Source organism: Poromitra crassiceps (assembly GCF_964638095.1).
Source record: "Poromitra crassiceps genome assembly, chromosome: 12".
Taxonomy (NCBI): Eukaryota; Metazoa; Chordata; class Actinopteri; order Beryciformes; family Melamphaidae; genus Poromitra; species Poromitra crassiceps.
Window position 1 is genome coordinate 31,308,620 of NC_139632.1, and position 25,193 is coordinate 31,333,812.

A 25,193-nucleotide genomic window follows, 5' to 3' on the forward strand; every position below is an offset into this window, starting at 1 on the left:
TGTGGAAAGTAGTTCAGTTGAACAAGTCTCTGAAGAGACACATGAGAAGTTATACAGGAGAGAAACCATTCAATTGAGTTTCTGGCAAAACTGTTTACTTGACAGGAAAAACTGAAGATGCATAAAAAATAGACTAAGAAAAGTCTTGTTGTTTGAGTTTGAAGAAAAACTGAAGATGCATAATGAGAATTTATACTGCTGAGAAACCTTTTAGTTCAAAGTAAATCTAAGTGACGGTGTAACTCATTCTATTTCAAGATAAGCCTTATCTCCAATCTCATGTTTTTTCTAGTTGTTATTGTAATAACAATTTCCCACAACAGCATGTTTTGTATTTGTGCATTTCAAATAAAATACTACTTTTCCAGTCATATATTGTCATTATTCAAGTTTAAAAAAATATTGTTAAAATCGTATCGTATCGTATCGTTATCGTGAACCCAGTATCGTGATACGTATCGTATCGTGAACTGAGTGTATCGTGAACTGAGTGTATCGTGACACCCCTATTGGTCATTCATTGTGATATAAATTAGTGACATTTTCCCCAAAATACTCATGGTTCTGTGCTGTTGGTATTTGGTAGCCTATCTGATGCCTGCAGTGCGGCGCATCAAATGAGCGTCAATTAACGATAATGACGGGAGGCTTGCGCAGCAGCAGGATGATGTATTCGCGCAGATTTTCAGTCCTAAATATCAAATATGTTTGATATGATCGGGACGGCCCCGATGAGGCTTTGAGCAGATCGGGAGGCTTAAGATTGGATCTGCAAACCGCTCACACTACAAGATAATCGGTGCCGAACATTGGGCCGACCAAGCTTGGCAAGCTGCCAGGCCAGATTTCTCCTTCGATTCTCGGGACGGGTGAATCGGGCATAATCGTCCCGAAAATCCTGTAGTCAAAAAACTCTCGTAACGGACAAGCCCGTCTTATATTGTCACACGAACACCACAATTCATGCATGCGGCCACAACACACTCATGCTGACGGTGGCCGGTGAAAAGTGTCCTCTGCATTTAACCCATCCAGGCATGTCCTTTCTTCCGAGGGGCAGGCCAGGAGCAGTGGTCGCTTTCTCGTACAGCGCCCGGGGACCAACTTCGGATGTTGTCGTCACTGGTCGGATGACGATGACGATCTGATCTTCTGCATGTTTTTAGTGGGGGGGTTATATACGGAGGAACCCCCTGGTTCAGTTGGTTCAGTCTGAGCCAGCCTTTAGTGTCTAAAGGGCTCTTAGTCCCCCCTCTATAGTGTCTAAAGGCAGCTTTTTGTATGGAAAACCCCCAACAGTGTCATTTTCCATGTACTGTGCCAGACACAACCTGATGACTTTTGAGGACACGCAATTGCTGATTCCAGTAATTTTGGTGCCAAAAGTTGTCATGCAATGAAGCCTGGCAAGCCTCACCGTGTGTAGCATGTAGGGGTGTCACGATACGATACAATACACGATATTGGGTTCACGATAACGATACGATACGATATTTATATTTTTGTTTTTATAAAACTTGAATAATGAAAATATATGACTGGAAAAATAGTCTTTTATTTGAAATACACAACATGCAAAACAAATGCTGTTGTTGGAAATTGTTATTATAAGAACTAGAAAACAACATGGAAGATGAGGCTTATCTTGCAATATAATGTCACACTTTCACAAACTAAACATTTGTTGCATGGTAAAAGAAAAATAAACTATACAATCTATATCTTAAATAACTTATGCAGACAACGAGCTGTGTATTGTGTAGGCTAGTATCTTCACATTTAATTGTCATCCTCTATAGGACGATTCCTCTTCAATTAATTATCTGACTGCACTGCATGTTGAGCGTTGCGCAGCGTTAATTGACGATTGAAACGTATCAAGTTAACGTTACTCTTTCTTTACCAATCCAACACATGCCAGAGAAATTGTTTCACAATGGGAGTACAGAGCTGCATCGCCTAATGACAGATCAGATAGCCTATTATGCGCACATTAGACGCATTCAGAGCGAGATTCATTTGTAGGCTATGCATTGATTAACACATTGACTGCCAGCCGTTTTTTTTTTGCTGTAGGTAGCTTTTGCCAAGCCGTTTTTTGAGGATTCTGGCATGATTCTGGCTCATTTTACAAGAGCCGAGGATTCTTTTCTGCTTGGAGTTTGTCAACACAAAATTCACAAAAGTACTAATAGAATGTGTGCTTTCTCTGTCTAAAAGAGTTAGTTTGTAGAGTTAGTAGTTATGTAGATATTAGCCGTTGAGTACAGCATGGTTTTAGCGTCTGAGAGTGAAAGCTGAGATAATCGCAGTTTTGTGAAATTCAATCAAACAGGCAGAACAGTCACTTTAACCATTTATTTTTGGCATCAGTGAGAGATCAGACATCCAAACAATATAGTTCCGAACGCCCTCTCCTTCAACTCCTCCCTCCGTGGGCGTGTCTAGTGGCTTTCAGCCTGCGTTTGTCACAAGCGAGTGCTCTGCTGCTGAGTTTGAGCAGCCTCCCTCCCTGGCAGCGAGTTTGAGCAGCCTCCCTCCCTGGCAGCGAGTGTGGATAGGTCTCACTCGTCTCTTGGGTTTGAGAGCCCCGATGAAGCCCCGTGCGACTCTAGGCTTTATGCTGCCCACCCATCCATTTCTGGAACCCCGCACCGCAGCAGCGCGAAAGCGCCCCCGCCTACAGTATGAGAATGAGGCTCGTTCGTTTCTGACTGTAAAATCGCCAAGCCATTTCCTTGAGAATGGAGGAAGCAGCCGCGGGAGGCGGCTGCTTTTGGTTGACTTTATCTCTGTCGGGAGAGGACCGTCGCCACCTAGCTGGTCGGTAAAATAGATTATACACATTCAATACTTCCAATATCTCCATAGGAGACGCGGGGGGCATTGATCCACGTAGCACCGTCAAAAAAATTTTTTTTTGACGTATTAACACCTTGAGTGCCATGGACGAGATATCTCGTCTTACATAATCCGACCGTTGAGTGCCAAAGACGAGATATCTCGTCTTACATAAACATTTTTTTTTTTTGACGGTGGGACATCAATCAACCCCTTTTACGTCTTTTATATCAATATTGGAGGAAGAGAATGTGTATAATCTATTTTACCGACCACTAAGTGGCGACAGTTCTCTCCCAAGACAGAGAGAAAGCCACAGCCAGCCACAGCCAGAGCCACAGCCAGCCAGCGCGCTGGAGAAAGCCAGTGTAATTTTCAAGGAAGTAGCTGGGCGAAAACTCTTTCGATTTCACACACACACACACACACACACACACACACACACACACACACACACGCGCGCGCACACACACACACTCGAGTACCTTTGCGCATAAATAAGACCAGAATCGCAAAAGCTTCTTCAAAGCTCTCAGCCGACACGAACGAGCCAGTTTTTTTACAGTCCAGACTGCCCGAAAGCGGCCGCGGAGCCTCCTCCCTCCGTCTGTGCGGAGGGAGGAGTTTGGAGACACACACACACTCTCTCTCTCTCTCTCTCTCTCTCTAGTCCCGAGAGAGAGAGAGAGGAGAGAGAGAGAGAGAGAGAGAGAGAGAGAGAGAGAGAGAGAGAGAGAGGAGAGAGAGGAGAGAGAGGAGAGAGAGAGGAGAGAGAGGAGAGAGAGAGAGAGAGAGAGAGAGAGAGAGAGAGAGAGAGAGAGAGAGAGAGAGAGAGAACACAGAGTGGGAGACAGACACGCTGTGGGGGCAAAGAACGGACAGAGATCTCTTCCTCTCAGAGCCGCGGAGCAACGCGCGAACACACACACACACACACACACACACACACACACACACACACACACACACACACACAATACAGTATACAGACTTGCCCAAGGGCACCCATAATCACAGGCAGGTGACTGTTCTGACTGTTTGATTGAATTTCACAAAACTGCGATTATCTCAGCTTCCTGTCTCAGACGCTAAAACCATGCTGTACTCAACGGCTAATATCTACATAACTACTAACTCTGCAAACTAACTCTTTTAGACAGAGAAAGCACACATTCTATTAGTTATTTTTAGATGATTGGTGTTCACGAAGTCTTAACAGAAAAGAATCCTCGGCTCTTGTAAAATGAGCCAGAATCCTCAAAAAAAAACCTGGCACAACTTACCTACAGGATTGAAAAAACGGCTGGCACTCAATGTGTTAATACGTCGCTGGCAGTCAACCGTTGGATTATTTTTGACGTATTAATACGTCAATGGCAGTCAACGTGTTAACTGCTTACCCAACATGTTGTGCCCGTGGAAACAATGGCACAACTAGTTCATTTTAGACTAGGTCTTTACAGATGAGGGGAGACATCTCGCCTGCCACTCGGACCGGCGGGGTCTCCCTGTCCTTCTCCCCCTCATGTGCAGTGCAGGCAGAGAGGCAGACACACACAGTCAGTGCGCCCTGCTGTCATCCACTGCAACACGCGGTCGGCATGGGGATAACCGCACGGGGAAACGTGGATAAGTGTTGCGCAAACTTTGCCAGCCAGGGGAATGCATTAGTCTATAACAGTTAGGGCTGTGGCGATTCACTTATCTCCCGATTCGATACTATCACGATTCTTGGGTGCCGATTCGATTTATATTGCGATTCTTAAGTATTGCGATTCTACGATTATTGCGATTCGATATTACGATTTATTGCGATTTTTGTTTATTTTTTTCTTTTCTTTTTTGTTTGTTTGCTTTTTTACACTAGATTAGAACATGGGAAAAGTTGAATCATACACTAGAGACTGTATATTATTTATCATGAGTAGGGCTGGGCGATATAGTTAAAAACAGGGGCGGACTGGGATCATAATTCAGGCCGGGCATTAGATACCAAGCAGGCCAGGCCGATATGGGCCGACGTGTGTGAAATTTGGGCCGTTTGAAGCCCAATTTGGGCCGTTTGAAGCCGGATTTGGGCCGTTTGAAGTCCAATTTTATAATGAGATGCACCCACTTTAACCCTGAAGTGTAATTATTACTTCAGACTAACTAATAAAGTAATAAAACCACTAGTAAACCAGTAGGTGGCGCCTGGCCTGCTGTTCAGTGAGTGGCCTGACTGCAAGCACCAAAATTCTTTTTTTTTTCGATTATCGATTCTGGAATAAAAGATCGATTCAAAAAATCGTGACATTAAAAATCGCGATACTTAGGTGAATCGATTTTTTCCCCCACCCCTAATAACAGTGCTGACCAATTTGGGGCCCACGGGCCAAGTTTGGCCTGCGGGCCCCAAATTGGTCAGCACTGTTTGTTTTGGCCCGCCACGGATTTGGGGAAAGAAATGTTATGATTTTTTATCCAGAATGCAACTCGGGAAAGTTATCAGATATCTGCACTGATTGCAAAGGGTGGACAAGCTTTTTCATGTGGTGACTTTGTGAAACAGTGTCTGAATGTGGCTGCGGATACTGTGTTCACTCCTGAGATTGCATCCCTGCAAATTGTCATGGCAAATTGTTTATAAAAGATGGACAATAAAGCTGATTTTCAAAGTACCTTGAGGATTTTTCAAGTTGTGAATTACCGTAAGTCAAATTTCTCTCTTGATTACAAAGGTGGAAAATACAACTGTTTTTAACTGGGTGTTTACTAATTAAATGTTTAAGCTCCCCACAAATGCAGATGTTTTTTTAAATATATATAACCAATTGCAAATTATTACAATTACCAAACAGATAAAAAGTAGATTATTATATTGAAATGTTTAGAATGTTAATTCTCTATAAAACACAATACATTTTAATGTAATTCCACAACGTTTATTTTTGGCCCTCGGCCCTCCACCCAGATTGAGTTTTGGCCCTTCATGGGAAAGAATTTGGGCACCCCTGGTCTATAAATAGCGCATTTAATCTTGACGGTTATTTAATGAGCGTCGGTTTAGTCCCCATTTGAAGCAAAGCAATGAAAAAGATAGAGAGAGAATACAGATCAGTGCCGGCCCGTCAGTGCAGCATGTTCAGAGGTTATTTTTCTCGCGATATAGTTTTTCATCTCCACGACACATATCGTCACGTTTTGATATCGCGAAATTTCGTGGGACGAAATATCGTGACATCCCTAGTAGCATGTTTAGGACATTGTTACAACCTGGTTTGGATCCATCTAATTTCATGACTTAACTTGGCATCGTTCGTTGTCTAGGGGTTCCTACTGCTACACCATTAACTGTAACATGAAGAAATGAAGCAGATTACAGGGAGATTAGGCTGTTTTGACCATTGAAGTAGCTCGCCTACCTGAGCCCCTCGCACAGGCTGTCAGGCTCCATCTGGTAGCGAAGTACGTAGCACACACTCCTAGTTGTAGTAGAATTAACAGTACTCTCTTTGTTTTAACACAGTAATCTGGGAGTTTTTGAATGAGCCTTGTCTTGTTTGTATCTGCACAGGGTTGAGTGCCGAGTGCGAGCTTCCTCACTGCCTTCTGCTGGGGAGTGTCCTGGGACAGCTGGCCTCCCAGCCAGAGGAGGTGCTGCAGCTTTGGTACAACGGCAGCCAGTTCTCAGAAGAGACACCCAGGTGAGAAGCACGGCCGGGCAGTCGGTACTTTAATGCATGGAAACCCTAAACACGTTACTCATAGGGCTTTCACACCGGCAGGGCTCCGTGCCGGTTCCGGTTCCAGAACCCTAATCTGAACCGGCCGGCGCGTTCAGACCGAAAAAATAATTGGTTCGGAACCTGAAAAGTTGGTTCTCAGCGGAACCAAAAAATAGTTGGTTTTCCTTGGGAACCGTGACATCATCAGTGGGCGTGTCTCATTCTAGGCTGTGAAAACGAGCAGGAAGGAGAAGAAGGCAGTGACAACACAGAGAAAAATAATTTGCAGTGGTCTGCTGAGGAAACCAAATGTTTTAGTGGCGATTTGGGCATCTACCGAATCTCAAGAAAAGCTAGAAAGCAGTACAAGAAAGAGCAAGTCATATGCCGAACTTGCAAAAGAGAGGGCCAAGGCTGGGTTCACTCGAACGCCAGACCAAATAATTAATACACTTTAAAAAAAAAAACTGAAGAAGGACTACCGAATAATGTCCTCCCACTTTGGTTCCGCTTAAACTGGTGTGAACACGGGCTGGTTCGCCAGAAAGCACCAAGGTTCTGAGACTCCAGAACGGAGCCAGAGCCAGAGCCAGAACCAGAACCGTGTCTGTCTGAAAGCGGTATGAGTAACGCGTTACTAAGTAACCCGTTACTGCCCAACACTGCACATAAGTGACATTTTGGGTGAAAATGAGTTGTGTTTATATATCAAATGACAGCTCTTGATGAGCTCTTTCTACTGCCAAAAGGGCACATGAATAAATACGAAACCAATCCAAACACTAAAACACTGAACTTTTTGGGCCACGCCCTTTTGGACCTGAGGACTTTCTTCCCAATAAAACAAAATATATAGAACAATTATTTGTTTAATGAATGTCAAAATATTGTTCAAGTATATTGTCATCCACATGTTTCTAAGTTTTCATATTAAAGATTAAGTTAAACTTTAATAAACAAAGTCATGTGTTTTGGTTTGTCTCTCCTGTAAAGTTGGTCAAATGTCCCTTCTGCCCACCCCTCATGGTTTTGGCACCAGTAGCACATATCCTGCAACAGTAGCAGATGTTATTGACTTAAAAGCCTCAAGGAAAACCCCATTTCTTCATCTCTGCCCAGTTTGTTTCCCTTTCAACGGACATGATGACTGTTAAGCATCCCACAATAAACCTCTAATGAACGTAACCGTAAACCGACGTAACCTCACAATAAACTTGTTTTTGCCAGAGTGCAAATGACGCAGGACAGGGATGGGCAACTGGCGGGCCACATGCGGCCCCCCGTCCTCACTCAGTGTGGCCCCTCGAGTAAAAATAAAATATATACGTCAGAACTCAAAGAAAATGTCTAGGGATATTAGAATTAGATTAAGTCAATTTAAAGGTCCCATTCCGTGCAAAAGCTGTTTTTAGTTCTAAATGCATATATGCTGTTGTCATCCCTCCCTGTAATGAGTGCTCAGAACCTCAGAACTGTCAGAGTTGGATTTCTCCCTATCCAGCTCTCTCCTGCTGTCTCCTTCAAGCCACGCCCCTTACACTCTGTTCTCCCAGAGGGTTAGGTGTTACGTCACAACGCGACTTTAGCATACTGCGCACGATCTCTCACACAAACTATCTGCGCCATTTTGTCTATTCTTTGCCATAGCAAGCTGTTTCAGCGCGAGATTCATCATGACCTGTTGGTCTGTGCTAACCATTTCAGCCCAGAATGTTTCAACAATCTGGGGCAGTACAATCAAGGTTTAGCCACAAAATTAACACTTCTAGCTGGAGCGACGCCAACTGTACGTGATCCAGCAACTGCGGAGGTGCATTCGGTAAGTCTAGGCATTTTGAGATGTCCTGTTTAGCGTAGCAACCGTTAAGTTAGCGATAGCTCGTTGCTATCGTTAGTTGTGGACACAACCTAGCGTGCTGGTCCACGGACGCTAATCTGATTGGCCGCTGGGAGCCTGGGGCGGGCTTTCCCCCAGCGGCCAATGGGAACTGTTAGTTCTGAATATATTATAGAAACCAGTGCCCAATTCAGCCTGCCTATTTTTGACGCCTATGCGGAAATTGCATTCTTTCAAATGGCCAGTGGGGGTCGCAGCTTGTGTAGCACTACCGGGAACAAACGAGCCAACTTCTCTCTCGGTCTATGTCTTAAATAAACACTTTCCAAATTAGTTTATGGTCTGAAAAAACAATTTCAAGTCTTTTTCATGGTCTAACGCGCTCCGTTTTCCAAATTATAGCCCCATTTCGAGGAAAATTGACGACAAACATCGGATAATAAGAACAGTAATACTTCCGACCAGTAGAGGCAGCAATGTGCCGCAAGGCATCAGGTAGCAAGTAATAGTTGAGCAAATTATCAGAAAATAGCGTTACTTTATGATATTTTAATAATGTTAGTAGACACACGTAACTATATAGATACCATACATCTAACGTCCATAACATGGCGGACCATTTAACGTTATTTATACCGTTAGATAAAGCCTTAAGCCTTCTCTGTATTCAGACCATTGGATTCAGCACAGAAACCGGAGTACGTAATAACGTTTTAAATAGAGTCACGTTATAAACAACTAACCAACGCAACCCCAACGCAACCCCAACGGGTCCGTATGGAAACAGTGTTACTCGAAATGGTTAAAAGTTAAATCAATTTGGTCATTCAGTGCCGTTTTACTGCAATGTAAAGTAAGTAACGTTAGCCGCTACATTAGCCAAAGTAGCTGACTACCCATAATGCATTACGGCGATAAGGTAGACAGGGCAAATTCGGAAACTCCCCCGGCAGCCGCTAGGGGCAGCCGCCCCCTCCCCTCGTACTTCCGTGTAGCATAATTCATTCAACCAATCAAACGAAATCAAACAATATCCGGAAGTGAGCTTAATTTTGCTGTGTCAAAGTCAATGAGCTATGTTGGTCCATTATATATAGGTCAATGATAGAAACAGACCATTCCTGGGAAGCGACGAGATAAGGAAGTGAGAACAGCGTCAGAACGAACGGGTTTGCTATATTTTCGACAAATTAATCCAGAATCATGTTTTATGGACCAGAGACACACGTTTTTAAGAGGTTACAGCTGCACGAATTGGGACCTTTAAAATAATCAATCTGTTTTACTGGACCCCATCAAGGTTGCATAGATTGGGACTGAAAGACACAGCAAACTGTTGGAGGTGTGAGAGGTCAGAGGGTACTCTTTTCCATGCATTATGGTCATGTTCTGTTCTTCAAGATTTCTGGCACAAAGTTCATTAAGGAACGCTTCAAAGTTAGGTTACATTTTGGCCAGGGAAAAACTGCCACGGCCATTTTCAAAGGGGTCCTCTGACCTCTCACCTCAAGAAGATACTGTATATGAATAAGAATGGGTTCTATGGGTACGAATCTCCCCTTTGCAGATACTAAATGCATCTGAATATGAAAAATAGAAACGTTGGTATAATAAACTTTGATTAGCTCTTTATATATATATATATATATATATATATATATATATATATATATATATATATTATATATATAAACAGTCAATCCCTGTCCCTCTCTCAGGCTCCCTCTCTACCAGGCTGTGTTCAGTAGCTTCCGGCGCTGCTGTGTGGAGCGCAGGGCGGCGGTGCTGCTGCCGGGCCTCATGATAAAAGGACGGGCCCAGAGCCAGGTCACTCTGCACCAGCACCTCTGTGTGCAGCTCTGTGCCAGTGTGGCTGCACTGCCTGCACTCTACTTCCCCCTGCTGGTGAGGAGCACACACGCTCACGCGCGCACACACACACACACACGCTCACGCACGCGCACACACACACACACACACACACACACACACACACACACACACACGGGTGTGTTTATTCAATATTGTCAGATTGAGATTCCATTACTCGGCTAATGACGTCGAGTGGTGACTGGTGCCTTTCTGGTGAAAGCTTTTTAAGGCTACTGTATGTAGGTATGTTATCGCAGTCTGCCTATCAGCTGTGTTTGTGCGCAGCAGGATTTCCTCTCATTCATTACGGTTGAGCCTTTCACTTTCGCGATCAAAATTCTGTTTGATTTGTGACATCACTTCCTCTCTGCTGTTTTCCAGGAGCGTTGTTTGCTCGAGGCCGTCCTGCAGGCTGATACCCAGACAGCTCTGCTGGCTACAGACGTCTGCTGCTTCACAGCACGGTGAGAACGAGCGGCTGTCACCGTACCTCATCTCCTACAGTACAGTCGGTTTTCCTATTGTATTAGGAACACATGTGGCCGGTCAAAAGTTTGTCGCAAATAATTCACGGTGTTTGTTTTGATCTGTGTGGAGTACCAGGCTTTACGACAATAGGACAACTCAGTGTCACATACTTTGTAAGTTACGTAGTAGTTAGTCATTTGTTAGTGTCAGTCTCAGAGGTACTGTACACTGAGTGGACTGATTGTCCACATTTCTTGGCACTCACTGTATTACCCTATGCCAGTGGTTCTCAAACTTCTTTGGCTTCAGTACCCCCTTTCCCTGATTTCTGAATCCAAGTACCCCCTTTACCCGACTATAACAAAGGTGCGTTATCATTCATTCATTGCATCATATGCTATAGTTTTCTCTTGCAGTTTTCTTTTTTTTTTAATATATATTTTATTTTCAGTTTTATATTAATACTTAAAGGAGAATTTCGTTTTTTTTCAACCTGGACCCTATTTTCCACACTGTATGTGTCTAAGGGACTCATCGTGACATATTTTTATGCCTCCGCCGGCGAAGCCAGGCCGAAGGCATTATGGATCCGGGTTGTCCGTCCGTACGTACGGCCGTCCGTCCGTCCGTCCGTACGGATGTTTGTTAACGCCATATCTGAGGAACGCCTTGACGGAATTTCATCAGATTCGCCTTAAACATTCACTTAGGCTCAAGGATGATCTGATTAGATTTTGGTGGTCAAAGGTCAAGGTCACTGTGACCTCTCGAACGCCATTTTCAAGCTTGTTAACGCGATATCTGAGGAACGCCTGGACGGAATTTCATCAGATTCGCCTTAAACATTCACTTAGGCTCAAGGATGATCTGATTAGATTTTGGTGGTCAAAGGTCAAGGTCACTGTGACCTCTCGAAGCCATTTTCAAGCTTGTTAACGCGATATCTGAGGAACGCCTGGACGGAATTTCATCAGATTCGCCTTAAACATTCACTTAGGCTCAAGGATGATCTGATTAGATTTTGGTGGTCAAAGGTCAAGGTCACTGTGACCTCTCGAACGCCATTTTCAAGCTTGTTAACGCGATATCTGAGGAACGCCTGGACGGAATTTCATCAGATTCGCCTTAAACATTCACTTAGGCTCAAGGATGATCTGATTAGATTTTGGTGGTCAAAGGTCAAGGTCACTGTGACCTCTCGAACGCCATTTTCAAGCTTGTTAACGCGATATCTGAGGAACGCCTGGACGGAATTTCATCAGATTCGCCTTAAACATTCACTTAGGCTCAAGGATGATCTGATTAGATTTTGGTGGTCAAAGGTCAAAGGTCAAGGTCACTGTGACCTCTCGAACACCATTTTCAAGCTTGTTAACGCGATATCTGAGGAACGCCTGGACGGAATTTCATCAGATTCGCCTTAAACATTCACTTAGGCTCAAGGATGATCTGATTAGATTTTGGTGGTCAAAGGTCAAAGGTCAAGGTCACTGTGACCTCTCGAATGCCATTTTCAAGCTTGTTAACGCGATATCTGAGGAACGCCTGGACGGAATTTCATCAGATTCGCCTTAAACATTCACTTAGGCTCAAGGATGATCTGATTTGATTTTGGTGGTCAAAGGTCAAAGGTCAAGGTCACTGTGACCTCTCGAACGCCATTTTCAAGCTTGTTAACGCGATATCTGAGGAACGCCTGGATGGAATTTCATCAGATTCGCCTTAAACATTCACTTAGGCTCAAGGATGATCTGATTAGATTTTGGTGGTCAAAGGTCAAAGGTCAAGGTCACTGTGACCTCTCGAACACCATTTTCAAGCTTGTTAACGCGATATCTGAGGAACGCCTGGACGGAATTTCATCAGATTCGCCTTAAACATTCACTTAGGCTCAAGGATGATCTGATTAGATTTTGGTGGTCAAAGGTCAAAGGTCAAGGTCACTGTGACCTCTCGAATGCCATTTTCAAGCTTGTTAACGCGATATCTGAGGAACGCCTGGACGGAATTTCATCAGATTCGCCTTAAACATTCACTTAGGCTCAAGGATGATCTGATTTGATTTTGGTGGTCAAAGGTCAAAGGTCAAGGTCACTGTGACCTCTCGAACGCCATTTTCAAGCTTGTTAACGCGATATCTGAGGAACGCCTGGATGGAATTTCATCAGATTCGCCTTAAACATTCACTTAGGCTCAAGGATGATCTGATTAGATTTTGGTGGTCAAAGGTCAAAGGTCAAAGGTCAAGGTCACTGTGACCTCTCGAACGCCATTTTCAAGCTTGTTAACGCGATATCTGAGGAATGCCTCGACGGAATTTCATCAGATTCACCTTAAACATTCACTTAGGCTCAAGGATGATCTGTTTAGATTTTGGTGGTCAAAGGTCAAGGTCACTGTGACCTCTCAAACGCCATTTTCAAGCTTGTTAACGCGATATCTGAGGAACGCCTGGACGGAATTTCATCAGATTCGCCTTAAACATTCACTTAGGCTCAAGGATGAACTGATTCCATTTTGGTTATCAAAGGTCAAGGTCACAGTGACCTAACAAATGCCATTTTCAAGCTCGGTAACGCCATATCTCAGTAACACATTGACTAAATTTCTTCACATTTGGCTCAAATATCCAATTCTGCACAGAAACGCCTTGATGCAATTTCTTCCTATTTGGCTCCAACATCCACTTGGACTCAAGAATGAACTAATGGCGGAGGCATAAGTCCGCGTTGCGGTCGTTCTAGTTTCAAATTGGTCGAGTACTCACCGAGATAGCCTTGTTTACAGCTCGAGCAATGTGCTCAAACAACTATCAGTGTAACTACACAGGGCAATCCCGCACCGCATCGTCAATACACGTTCGCTAATAAAACTGCTTGTTTTGCCGTCTGCGGGAAGGCTCAAACTGTCAATAGTGTTTGGCAACATGGAACAATTTGCCAAAGTGGTTATTTTCTATTGTTATAGAATGGAATTTCACCACTCCTCATCCGCTATATGATAATTATAACAGCTTATATAAACCAAATTAATTGAAACCAGGAGTCCAGGAAGTGTCTTATAAAAGTATATTCAAAACCATAACATTCTCCTATAAACTGCATTATAGGAGTGACTGAATCTCAATGTACCATCTGATCAATGTACAGAGTCCGAATACCGGTATTCAGTGATGACTGACAGTTTAACATACGCTTTATACTCAGGGAGGCCGAGGAAAAGAGGGGGGAGAGGAATGGGATAAATGTGTGTGCGTCGTGCAGTCTGACCGAGAGACTGTTAACAATTGTTATGGGACACGATGCACTGCCTAAGGTCTCAGCAAAAAAGAGAAGTCCTCTGCCACTGGGGTGAATCTATATGTGTGATATGTCATGTCATGGTAACTCATAGGATTAATTATGCGTATGCAATTATTAGGCAATTATTATCTTATTGATCAGGAAATGCCAATGGAACTTCAATTTTCTACAACAGATATCAACAAATGGACCCCATATTTTCAAGAATTTATTTGGCCCTTTGGATTTATGATAACGTATTCTCTCCATTTGTATAATTATGATCATTTCGTTAAGCCATTTCTGAAAACAGGGGGGTGCAGGCGACTTCCAGTTTGTCAAAATCATTTTTTTTGGCAGCCACCATGCCCAGCATCAGTGCCGCTTGTTCTTCTACTGGGTAGCTTAAAGCAGCTTCTGAACAACCAAAAAGTGGTAGCTCTGGGTCAGGAAGAATGTCTTTTTCATAGACCCAGGAAAACCACTGAAATCTCTCTTGCAGTTTTCTAAGCAACATGTTATAGTCGGGTAAAGGAGGTACTTGGATTCAGAAATCAGGGAAAGCCAAAAAAGGTTTTCAGAACCACTGCCATAAAACATACCATAAGCAAATTACAAACCACAAAATAGTATTTGCAACTACTGTTTGATAGTTCTGGTTATAAACTTTTATTTTCTCAATGTTCTGTCCTTCGTTGATCTTGTGGTTTCTGTCCTCAGGTATGGGACTGCAGAACTTTGTCTCCATCACGTTTTCCTCATAGCTCATCTGGTGGGTGGAGACCAACGGAATACATGAGATGGTTGACAGGAACTATTTTTAGAACGTTTTTTGTGATTCAGGAATGTGCAACTTGCATATCCAAGTCCATGATAAACTCAGGAATTAATATTCATGATGATTTCTTTCATCCACACACGGTAATACATATTTGCAGTTATCATGCTTTAATCTGATTTGATGGAAGGAAAGGCCACATACACAATACTGCATAGACCCGGGCCGTCTTATCAAATACTCATTATAGTATTGTGCAGATTTAGTGGACCAGGCCCATCTTCTCATTATAGTATTGTGCAGATTTAGTGGACCAGGCCCATCTTCTCATTATAGTATTGTGCAGATTTAGTGGACCAGGCCCATCTTCTCGTTATAGTATTGTTCAGGTTTTTCACGTTGAAAATGTGCCTAAAAACAGGTGGATGGAAAGCCACCTAGTGACTGTGTCTCTCACCTCCTCCTCTCGCTCTCTGTCTCAGGTGAAAACGTGTCCGGTTGAGGGTCACCAGCTGTCCCACCTGGGCCTGCTGCTGAGACGCATGGTGTTCCTCATGACACCCCAGCACCAGGTCAGAAACCTGCCAACTCATAAGGCCACCCACAGTCAATCTAACTTAACTCATTGAGTGCCAGCCACTTTTGGAGAACGGACGCTCCCAGTGCCAGAGTTTCAGAGCGTTTTCAGTGATTTCTCGAGGCCCACAGAATATTGTGTGATATTACTATGTAAACACCGAACACGCACAAAGAACGATGAGACTCTCTTCTATCATCTGCAAAAAAAAGTTTATTGATCCCATTTTCCGTTCTTTAGTTATGAGCCGGAGAAGATAGGCTGTTTTGAGCAAAAAGACACTTTTCAAATTAGAAGCTGAGTTATTCCGCCTTTTGTGAAATGCAGCATTTCAAGCACATTCACTGAGTCTGAAGATAATATTTTCTGATGTAGTGACGTGGTGTAGTTGTGTGGTGCCTGCGTGCCCCACCCCCCTCTCCCCCCCTCAGCTGCAAACTCCTCCCCACACTAACACACAGCCTAACACGCACCCAGTCTATTTTCGGAGCGCTCCGTTTTTTTGCGCCGGCTCCCAGCGCGACAAGGAAATGCCAAACCGGACTGCAGGGAAAGGTTTGGCCCTTCGGCGTCGGGTGCTGCCTTTCTGGCGGCTAATCGTGTGAAGAAACTATGCAGACAGACAGACAGACAGAGGCAGAGGGGCTCAGTTGTGTGCGCGGATTGACTGTTGTTCGCAGCCAACATCAGCTGCAAGTCAGAGCCATCTATATGGCTCTGGCTGCAGCATGAGCGGTTTCTCTTTGATCACGGGCGTTTTTCCTGCTGTTTTCGGACCTTCCTCTAATCTGGAGAGCACTGTCGCCACCTAATGGGTCGGTAAAATAGGTTTTACTCATTCAACATGCCCCAAAATTTTACAGGAGATATATTAGGCTTTGATCCACGTCCCACCGTCAAAAAACGCAATTGACGACAATCGTCGTCATTGGCACTCTACGTCACTAAAGCAATTGACGACGATTGTCGTCATTGGCACTCAATGAGTTAAGAACTGTCTTTTTTTATTTGCTGTGAAATTCACCCTAAAAGAGAATACCCATAGTTATCCTGTTCATCTTTGCCACCAAAACTACCTTTATTCGTTTAGCTAGAAGAACTAGAAAATATGTCAATTTCTATGTACGGTCTACTTCATTTCTGGGTACGGTCTCCTTCCGTGGAGACTCAACATTCACTTTTGGTGACACCAGGTTCAGTGTTTCTCAAACGTTTCACATCACGACCCACAAAAGTCCCTTGTTGCATATTGAACTTTGTTACAATATTATTACTTTCATTTTCCTGCTTTTGTGGGTTTTTTTCAGGCTGTATTAGTTGATTTATTAATGGTCTTCCATTGTGTCACAAGAAAAAGGCCTTCATCACAAAGACAGAAAACATGATGATATATTTGATATACATCTTCTCATCTCTCCCAACACACAGAACACCACTGCTTCAGAGTCCTAGCTCGTTTCTGAGGCTAGTTTATGTTTATTTGTTCATGATAACAAGCATCTAAATCTAATTTAGAAGTGAAGTGCACTTGGAGAGCACAGACCCCCACCAACACCAGTACTCCAGTCTGCTATGATATGAACATTTTGAGAGTAGGATCAGAACCCTAAACCTGACCCCCTACCCCTCCAGCCACTCCCCCTACCCACCCCTCAAAACCCAGACTCTCTACGACCTTCCTATCCTAAGTTACGGCCCCTTTCCCCTAGGAATCGGATTGGATCCGTTCCAAAACAGGTTCTTCCTTGGCCCATGCTACACCCTCCCACCAAGTTTCATGAAAATCGGCCCAGTAGTTTTCCGTTTGCTAGTTTCTAGCACTCAAAATGTCCCTTTCAGTGAGCCACCCAGTGGTCATTAGAAGAAGAAAAGAGAGATTTTGAGGGGTAGAAACTAGCAAAGATTTTTTTGCCTTGCACTTGGGTGTAAAATATGGCCCATAACCTCCCTTGGTGGAGGTAACTATGTAACATTGACATGATGGTAATGTGTTTCAGGCGGAGCTGGTGGAGCGGTTCCCACCCTCTCAGGAGGAGAACCTTGTGATGTGGCGTCACGTCCTCCTCAGAGCTCTGTCCCCTGACAGCCGTCAGCGTGTGGAGACGGACATCATGGCTGTCACGCACACAGCCCTGAGCCACTGGCAGCATGCAGGCTACAGACTGGGACAAGTGCACAGAGTGGTGAGCAGTGCACCGCCTCAGATTAGAAACACTGCCCAGGCAACCTTTACTGACCATGACAAGGAATAGAGTGGGAGAAATAGGCAGTACACCAATCAAGGACTTCCATACTACGTATACATAAGTTAGAAGGGAGGATGACAACACATCAAGAAGCATACGAATAAAGGAAGACAGATGGATGGACAGACACACACTTCTCCATAATCTAGGCCTGATAAAACTCATTCAAAACTTTACCCCTGCTCTAGTCATCAGCCTATCACAGCACAGCAGATTACCCCTGCTCTAGTCACCATCAGAACACAGCAGATTACCTCTGCTCTAGTCATCAGCCTATCACAACACAGCAGATTACCCCTGCTCTCAGCCTATGCCAATACTGCAGATTACTCCTGCTAGTCATCAGCCTGTCACAACACAGCAGATTACTCCTGCTCTAGTCATCATCCTATCACAGCACAGCAGATTAGCCCTGCTCTAGTCATCAGCCTATCACAACACCATTAGCTTGTTGGAGCAACACATACCCACCAATGATAGGGAGGGGAACATTGATTTTTCATGAAGAGAAAGCACTGCTGATATCCATACTGTTGCAGGGTATGTAGCTCATCTGTAGCCTAGCAGCAGTAGGGGAAAATGTGAAGGAAGTCTGAGTTTGTGATGTCCCACCTGTCTCCAGAACACGGTGCTGTTCTGCCTCCTAGTGGTGGTTCGAGATAACTCTTCTGCAGAGGAGCAGTGTGCGTTGTCTGCACTGAAGATGGTCACACAGCTCTGGTTACGGATGTGTCCCAACCAGGTGAGAAACACATGGACACACGGGCATGCAGGAGAAGGCCTCAATGCACCAGTTATTATAGTTTTCTATTTTTCATTTGTTTTTATTTGTAATGTATTTAATTCATTTAACACTTTTTTGTTTTCAATTCAGTTTAGTTTCACTTAGTTTCTGGAGTGTATTTGTGAATTTAATTTATTTTATTGTTGGCCGGTGTGGTTAAAACAACCTGTGGTGCGCATGCAGACATAATTGATACAAATTTAAACGCATCACACAGGTAATGGCATGTATGTACATAGGGCATCGTTAGAAATGGCAGAACTTACTATATAGGTTAGCCTGTATATAACCCAAAACATGCTATCAGATACAATAAACAAAGTGAAATCCATATCAATGCCGTTCTACACAATATAAAGAAAGATAGAAAAAAAATAAAAAAAAATGGGAAAAGGCTTAAATTAATAAAATGGGGGTAATTAAACCTTATTTTGTATCCAAATGTCTCAAAATCACAAAACGGTAACAATCAGTAGAAAAGACCAGTAGGAAAAACCAGTATAAAGGAGATTCCCATATAATTAATTAAGGACATTTTCATGCCTAAACCTAACCAATCATCACTCCTCATGCCTAAACCTAACCAATCATCACTCCTCATGCCTGAACCCAACCAATCATCACTCCTCATGCCTAAACCCAACCAATCATAACTCCTCATGCCTAAACCTAACCAATCAAGCCATCATGTGCAGAACATTGATGTACATACAGTATGTGACCATTGTCCCCTTCACCAATCAGGTGCAGAGCCAGCCGGTGCTGCAGGTCACTCTGCAGTTGCTCCTGTCCATGTCAGCTGTCTTAGTGAAGAGCCTGGAACCTCACGTCATTAGTCAGGTGTGCTTTACTATATTCTGTTCTTTCTCACACTGCACTGCTCATATGAACAAGCCAATCAGCATCTAGTCATACTATAATTGGATGGTGTACAGTTGCCTCAACTGTGAATTGCCCAACTGTGATGTCACTTGGCCAGTTGTGATGTCATCAGTGTGTCACCCAAGCAACTGTGATTTATCTATCTATCTATCTATCTATCTATCTATCTATCTATCTATCTATCTATCTATCTATCTATCTATCTATATAAAATTGAGTAAGTGTCCGATTTGTGACGGAAGTGATGTCACTCAGGCAGTTGTTTTGTGTGTGTGTGTGTGTGTGTGTGTGTGTGTGTGTGTGTGTGTGTGTGTGTGTGCGTGTGCGTGTGCGTGTGCGCGCGCCCCCCAGGCTCTGGTGTGTGTGGCTGCTCTGGTGTCTCACAAGTGTCCAGATGAGGTGGTGCTGGCAGCTCTGGAGTTCCTCGCCTCTCTGGGGAAGGTCTTTGTCCCTCATGACAGCCAGGTACTGTTCTGTTCAATTCTGACATTATTTTCAGAATTCTGACTTGTGTGTCATGTTGATTTTTATGCATTGATGTGTTTCTGTTGATGTGTTATGTTGATATGTTTTTATGCATTGATGTGTTTATGTTGATATGCTTTTTCATTGGCTCTAGAAGCAGCTCCTCCCACGGCTGAGCAGGCTGTTTGGAGTCTTGCTGGCTGACACATCCTGGATGCTGCATCAGCACGCTCTTCAGGCCTTTTCTCACTTTGCGGAGGTGGGCGAGAAATCTATCATGATACATGAGAGTAGGCCTCTGGTTCAACATGTAGAGAGAACTCTATCATGATACATGAGAGTAGGCCTATGGTTCAACATGTAGAGAGAACTCTATCATGATACATGAGAGTAGGCCTATGGTTCAACATGTAGAGAGAGCTCTATAATGATACATGAGAGTAGGCGTCTGGTTCAACATGTAGAGATAAATCTATCATGATACATGAGAGTAGGCCTATGGTTCAACATGTAGAGAGAACTCTATCATGATACATGAGAGTAGGCCTCTGGTTCAACATGTAGAGAGAAATCTATCATGATACATGAGAGTAGGCCTCTGGTTCAACATGTAGAGATAAATCTATCATGATACATGAGAGTAGGCCTATGGTTCAACATGTAGAGAGAACTCTATCATGATACATGAGAGTAGGCCTATGGTTCAACATGTAGAGAGAACTCTATAATGATACATGAGAGTAGGCCTCTGGTTCAACATGTAGAGATAAATCTATAATGATACATGAGAGTAGGCCTATGGTTCAACATGTAGAGAGAACTCTATAATGATACATGAGAGTAGGCCTCTGGTTCAACATGTAGAGAGAACTCTATCATGATACATGAGAGTAGGCCTATGGTTCAACATGTAGAGAGAAATCTATCATGATACATGAGAGTAGGCCTATGGTTCAACATGTAGAGAAAAATCTATCATGATACATGAGAGTAGGCCTATGGTTCAACATGTAGAGATAAATCTATCATGATACATGAGAGTAGGCCTATGGTTCAAGATGTAGAGAGAAATCTATCATGATACATGAGAGTAGGCCTCTGGTTCAACATGTAGAGATAAATCTATCATGATACATGAGAGTAGGCCTCTGGTTCAACATGTAGAGATAAATCTATCATGATACATGAGAGTAGGCCTCTGGTTCAACATGTAGAGATAAATCTATCATGATACATGAGAGTAGGCCTCTGGTTCAACATGTAGAGATAAATCTATCATGATACATGAGAGTAGGCCTCTGGTTCAACATGTAGAGATAAATCTATCATGATACATGAGAGTAGGCCTATGGTTCAAGATGTAGAGAGAAATCTATCATGATACATGAGAGTAGGCCTCTGGTTCAACATGTAGAGATAAATCTATCATGATACATGAGAGTAGGCCTCTGGTTCAACATGTAGAGATAAATCTATCATGATACATGAGAGTAGGCCTCTGGTTCAACATGTAGAGATAAATCTATCATGATACATGAGAGTAGGCCTCTGGTTCAACATGTAGAGATAAATCTATCATGATACATGAGAGTAGGCCTATGGTTCAACATGTAGAGATAAATCTATCATGATACATGAGAGTAGGCCTCTGGTTCAACATGTAGAGATAAATCTATCATGATACATGAGAGTAGGCCTATGGTTCAACATGTAGAGAGAACTCTATAATGATACATGAGAGTAGGCCTCTGGTTCAACATGTAGAGAGAACTCTATAATGATACATGAGAGTAGGCCTATGGTTCAACATGTAGAGATAAATCTATCATGATACATGAGAGTAGGCCTATGGTTCAACATGTAGAGATAAATCTATCATGATACATGAGAGTAGGCCTATGGTTCAACATGTAGAGATAAATCTATCATGATACATGAGAGTAGGCCTATGGTTCAACATGTAGAGATAAATCTATCATGATACATGAGAGTAGGCCTCTGGTTCAACATGTAGAGATAAATCTATCATGATACATGAGAGTAGGCCTCTGGTTCAACATGTAGAGATAAATCTATCATGATACATGAGAGTATGCCTCTGGTTCAACATGTAGAGAGAACTCTATCATGATACATGAGAGTAGGCCTCTGGTTCAACATGTAGAGATAAATCTATCATGATACATGAGAGTAGGCCTCTGGTTCAACATGTAGAGATAAATCTATCATGATACATGAGAGTAGGCCTCTGGTTCAACATGTAGAGATAAATCTATCATGATACATGAGAGTAGGCCTATGGTTCAACATGTAGAGATAAATCTATCATGATACATGAGAGTAGGCCTCTGGTTCAACATGTAGAGATAAATCTATCATGATACATGAGAGTAGGCCTCTGGTTCAACATGTAGAGAGAAATCTATCATGATACATGAGAGTAGGCCTCTGGTTCAACATGTAGAGATAAATCTATCATGATACATGAGAGTAGGCCTCTGGTTCAACATGTAGAGAGAAATCTATCATGATACATGAGAGTAGGCCTATGGTTCAACATGTAGAGAGAAATCTATCATGATACATGAGAGTAGGCCTATGGTTCAACATGTAGAGAGAACTCTATCATGATACATGAGAGTAGGCCTCTGGTTCAACATGTAGAGAGAAATCTATCATGATACATGAGAGTAGGCCTCTGGTTCAACATGTAGAGAGAACTCTATAATGATACATGAGAGTAGGCCTATGGTTCAACATGTAGAGAGAACTCTATAATGATACATGAGAGTAGGCCTATGGTTCAACATGTAGAGAGAACTCTATAATGATACATGAGAGTAGGCCTCTGGTTCAACATGTAGAGAGAACTCTATAATGATACATGAGAGTAGGCCTATGGTTCAACATGTAGAGAGAACTCTATAATGATACATGAGAGTAGGCCTCTGGTTCAACATGTAGAGAGAACTATATAATGATACATGAGAGTAGGCCTATGGTTCAACATGTAGAGAGAAATCTATCATGATACATGAGAGTAGACCTCTGGTTCAAGATGTAGAGAGAAATCTATCATGATACATGAGAGTAGACCTCTGGTTCAAGATGTAGAGAGAAGTATATCATGATACATGAGAGTAGACCTCTGGTTCAAGATGTAGAGAGAAGTATATCATGATACATGAGAGTAGGCCTCTGGTTCAACATGTAGAGAGAACTCTATAATGATACATGAGAGTAGGCCTATGGTTCAACATGTAGAGAGAACTCTATAATGATACATGAGAGTAGGCCTATGGTTCAACATGTAGAGAGAACTCTATAATGATACATGAGAGTAGGCCTCTGGTTCAACATGTAGAGAGAACTCTATAATGATACATGAGAGTAGGCCTATGGTTCAACATGTAGAGAGAACTCTATAATGATACATGAGAGTAGGCCTCTGGTTCAACATGTAGAGAGAACTCTATAATGATACATGAGAGTAGGCCTATGGTTCAACATGTAGAGAGAAATCTATCATGATACATGAGAGTAGACCTCTGGTTCAAGATGTAGAGAGAAATCTATCATGATACATGAGAGTAGACCTCTGGTTCAAGATGTAGAGAGAAGTATATCATGATACATGAGAGTAGACCTCTGGTTCAAGATGTAGAGAGAAATCTATAATGATACATGAGAGTAGGCCTATGGTTCAACATGTAGAGATAAATCTATCATGATACATGAGAGTAGGCCTATGGTTCAACATGTAGAGATAAATCTATCATGATACATGAGAGTAGGCCTATGGTTCAACATGTAGAGAGAAATCTATCATGATACATGAGAGTAGGCCTCTGGTTCAACATGTAGAGATAAATCTATCATGATACATGAGAGTAGGCCTCTGGTTCAACATGTAGAGATAAATCTATCATGATACATGAGAGTAGGCCTCTGGTTCAACATGTAGAGAGAACTCTATCATGATACATGAGAGTAGACCTCTGGTTCAACATGTAGAGAGAAGTCTATCATGATACATGAGAGTAGGCCTATGGTTCAAGATGTAGAGAGAAGTCTATCATGATACATGAAGAGAGAGATCTATCATGATACATGAGAGTAGGCCTATGGTTCAACATGTAGAGAGAAGTCTATCATGATACATGAGAGTAGGCCTATGGTTCAACATGTAGGCCTATACACTGTTGATCCATCATGATCAGTGCCCAATTCAGCCTCCCTCTTTTTGAGGCCTATGCGGAAATTGCATTCTTTCAAATGGCCAGTGGGGGCGCGGTTTGTGTAGCATTTCCCAGGAACATCCATTCAACTCTATGGGAAACGAGCCAACTTCTCTCTCAGTCTATGTCTTAAATAAACACTTTCCAAATGAGTTTATGGTCTGAAAAAACAATTTCAAGTCTTTTTCATGCTCTCACGTCCTCCGTTTTCTAAATTATAGCCCCATTTCGAGGAAAATAGGCGATATACTTCGGATAATGAGAAGAGTAATACTTCCGCCCGTTAGAGGCAGCAATGTGCCGCAAGGCATCTAGGCTGCGGAAAGTACACTAATAAGACATTTGTTAAGAAACAACTGTGTTGATCTATCATTACTGTCAATGATCATGATACATGAGAGTATGCCTATGATTCAACATGTAGGCCTATACACTGTTGATCTATCATGATACATGAGAGTAGACCTATGGTTCAACATGTAGGCCTACACACTGTTGATGCCACGATATAAACCTCATGTCCTTGTGTTTCAGATGACAAACCATGAGGAGGTGATTTCCCAGAGCTTGACTGTAGAGGAGATCAAAAGCAAAGTGGTGAACTACCTCAGCAAGGTAAGAGATGGCAGCATCTCTCATGATGAGGTCCATGCATGAGACTGTTAGTAGAGCAGATTCAAGACAAATTGTTCACATCTGGAAAGAAAGAAGTATAAAAATTGGCGCAAATAATCCATGGGGAATGTTCAAAGATCAAAGGACCAATCCACATGGAGTATTTGTGCCAATTTCGGTACTTCTTTCCAGATGTGAACGATGTTTCTTTAATCTTCATTTAATCTTTATAGCCACATAAAAATCAAGATTTTTCCAAGATGGCATAGAAAAGATGGCCAAGAAGAGATGTCCTCGCAGTCTGGCCCACGTGTCTGATCCGGCGCCAAGAGCTGGGCACACGACTGTCAGTTTATGGCATTTGTGGCTTTATTGAGCGAAGACTGCATGCTGGCAAACCTGGGACGTTTATAAGGAGGCTTCCGATGCTTTCAGCAAACTCAGCCAGTATCTACCAACAATAGGTGATGCTGACATGAAGATTAATTTATTTATTTAGTCATAGCTTATGTGGTCTGCACCTCATGCAAATAAAATGTCAATTTTCTAAAATGTTCATGCATATTTTTCCACACTTAAAAGAATAATATGCAGAGTAAATG

The 25,193-nt window shown here is 42.8% G+C and overlaps 1 protein-coding gene across 1 annotated transcript in view; it reads left to right on the forward strand.

Moving 5' to 3' along the window:
* firrm (fignl1 interacting regulator of recombination and mitosis) overlaps window positions 1-25,193 on the forward strand; it is a 39,994-nt gene that overhangs the window by 13,117 nt on the left and 1,684 nt on the right. The window contains exons 10-20 of the mRNA XM_083647330.1: window positions 6,398-6,527; window positions 10,104-10,290; window positions 10,639-10,721; window positions 14,727-14,778; window positions 15,267-15,356; window positions 17,359-17,544; window positions 18,230-18,349; window positions 19,136-19,231; window positions 19,625-19,738; window positions 19,893-19,997; window positions 24,511-24,591. Of these exons, the coding sequence (XP_083503456.1) occupies window positions 6,398-6,527; window positions 10,104-10,290; window positions 10,639-10,721; window positions 14,727-14,778; window positions 15,267-15,356; window positions 17,359-17,544; window positions 18,230-18,349; window positions 19,136-19,231; window positions 19,625-19,738; window positions 19,893-19,997; window positions 24,511-24,591 (1,244 nt within the window). The remainder of the gene's footprint in view (window positions 1-6,397; window positions 6,528-10,103; window positions 10,291-10,638; window positions 10,722-14,726; window positions 14,779-15,266; window positions 15,357-17,358; window positions 17,545-18,229; window positions 18,350-19,135; window positions 19,232-19,624; window positions 19,739-19,892; window positions 19,998-24,510; window positions 24,592-25,193) is intronic.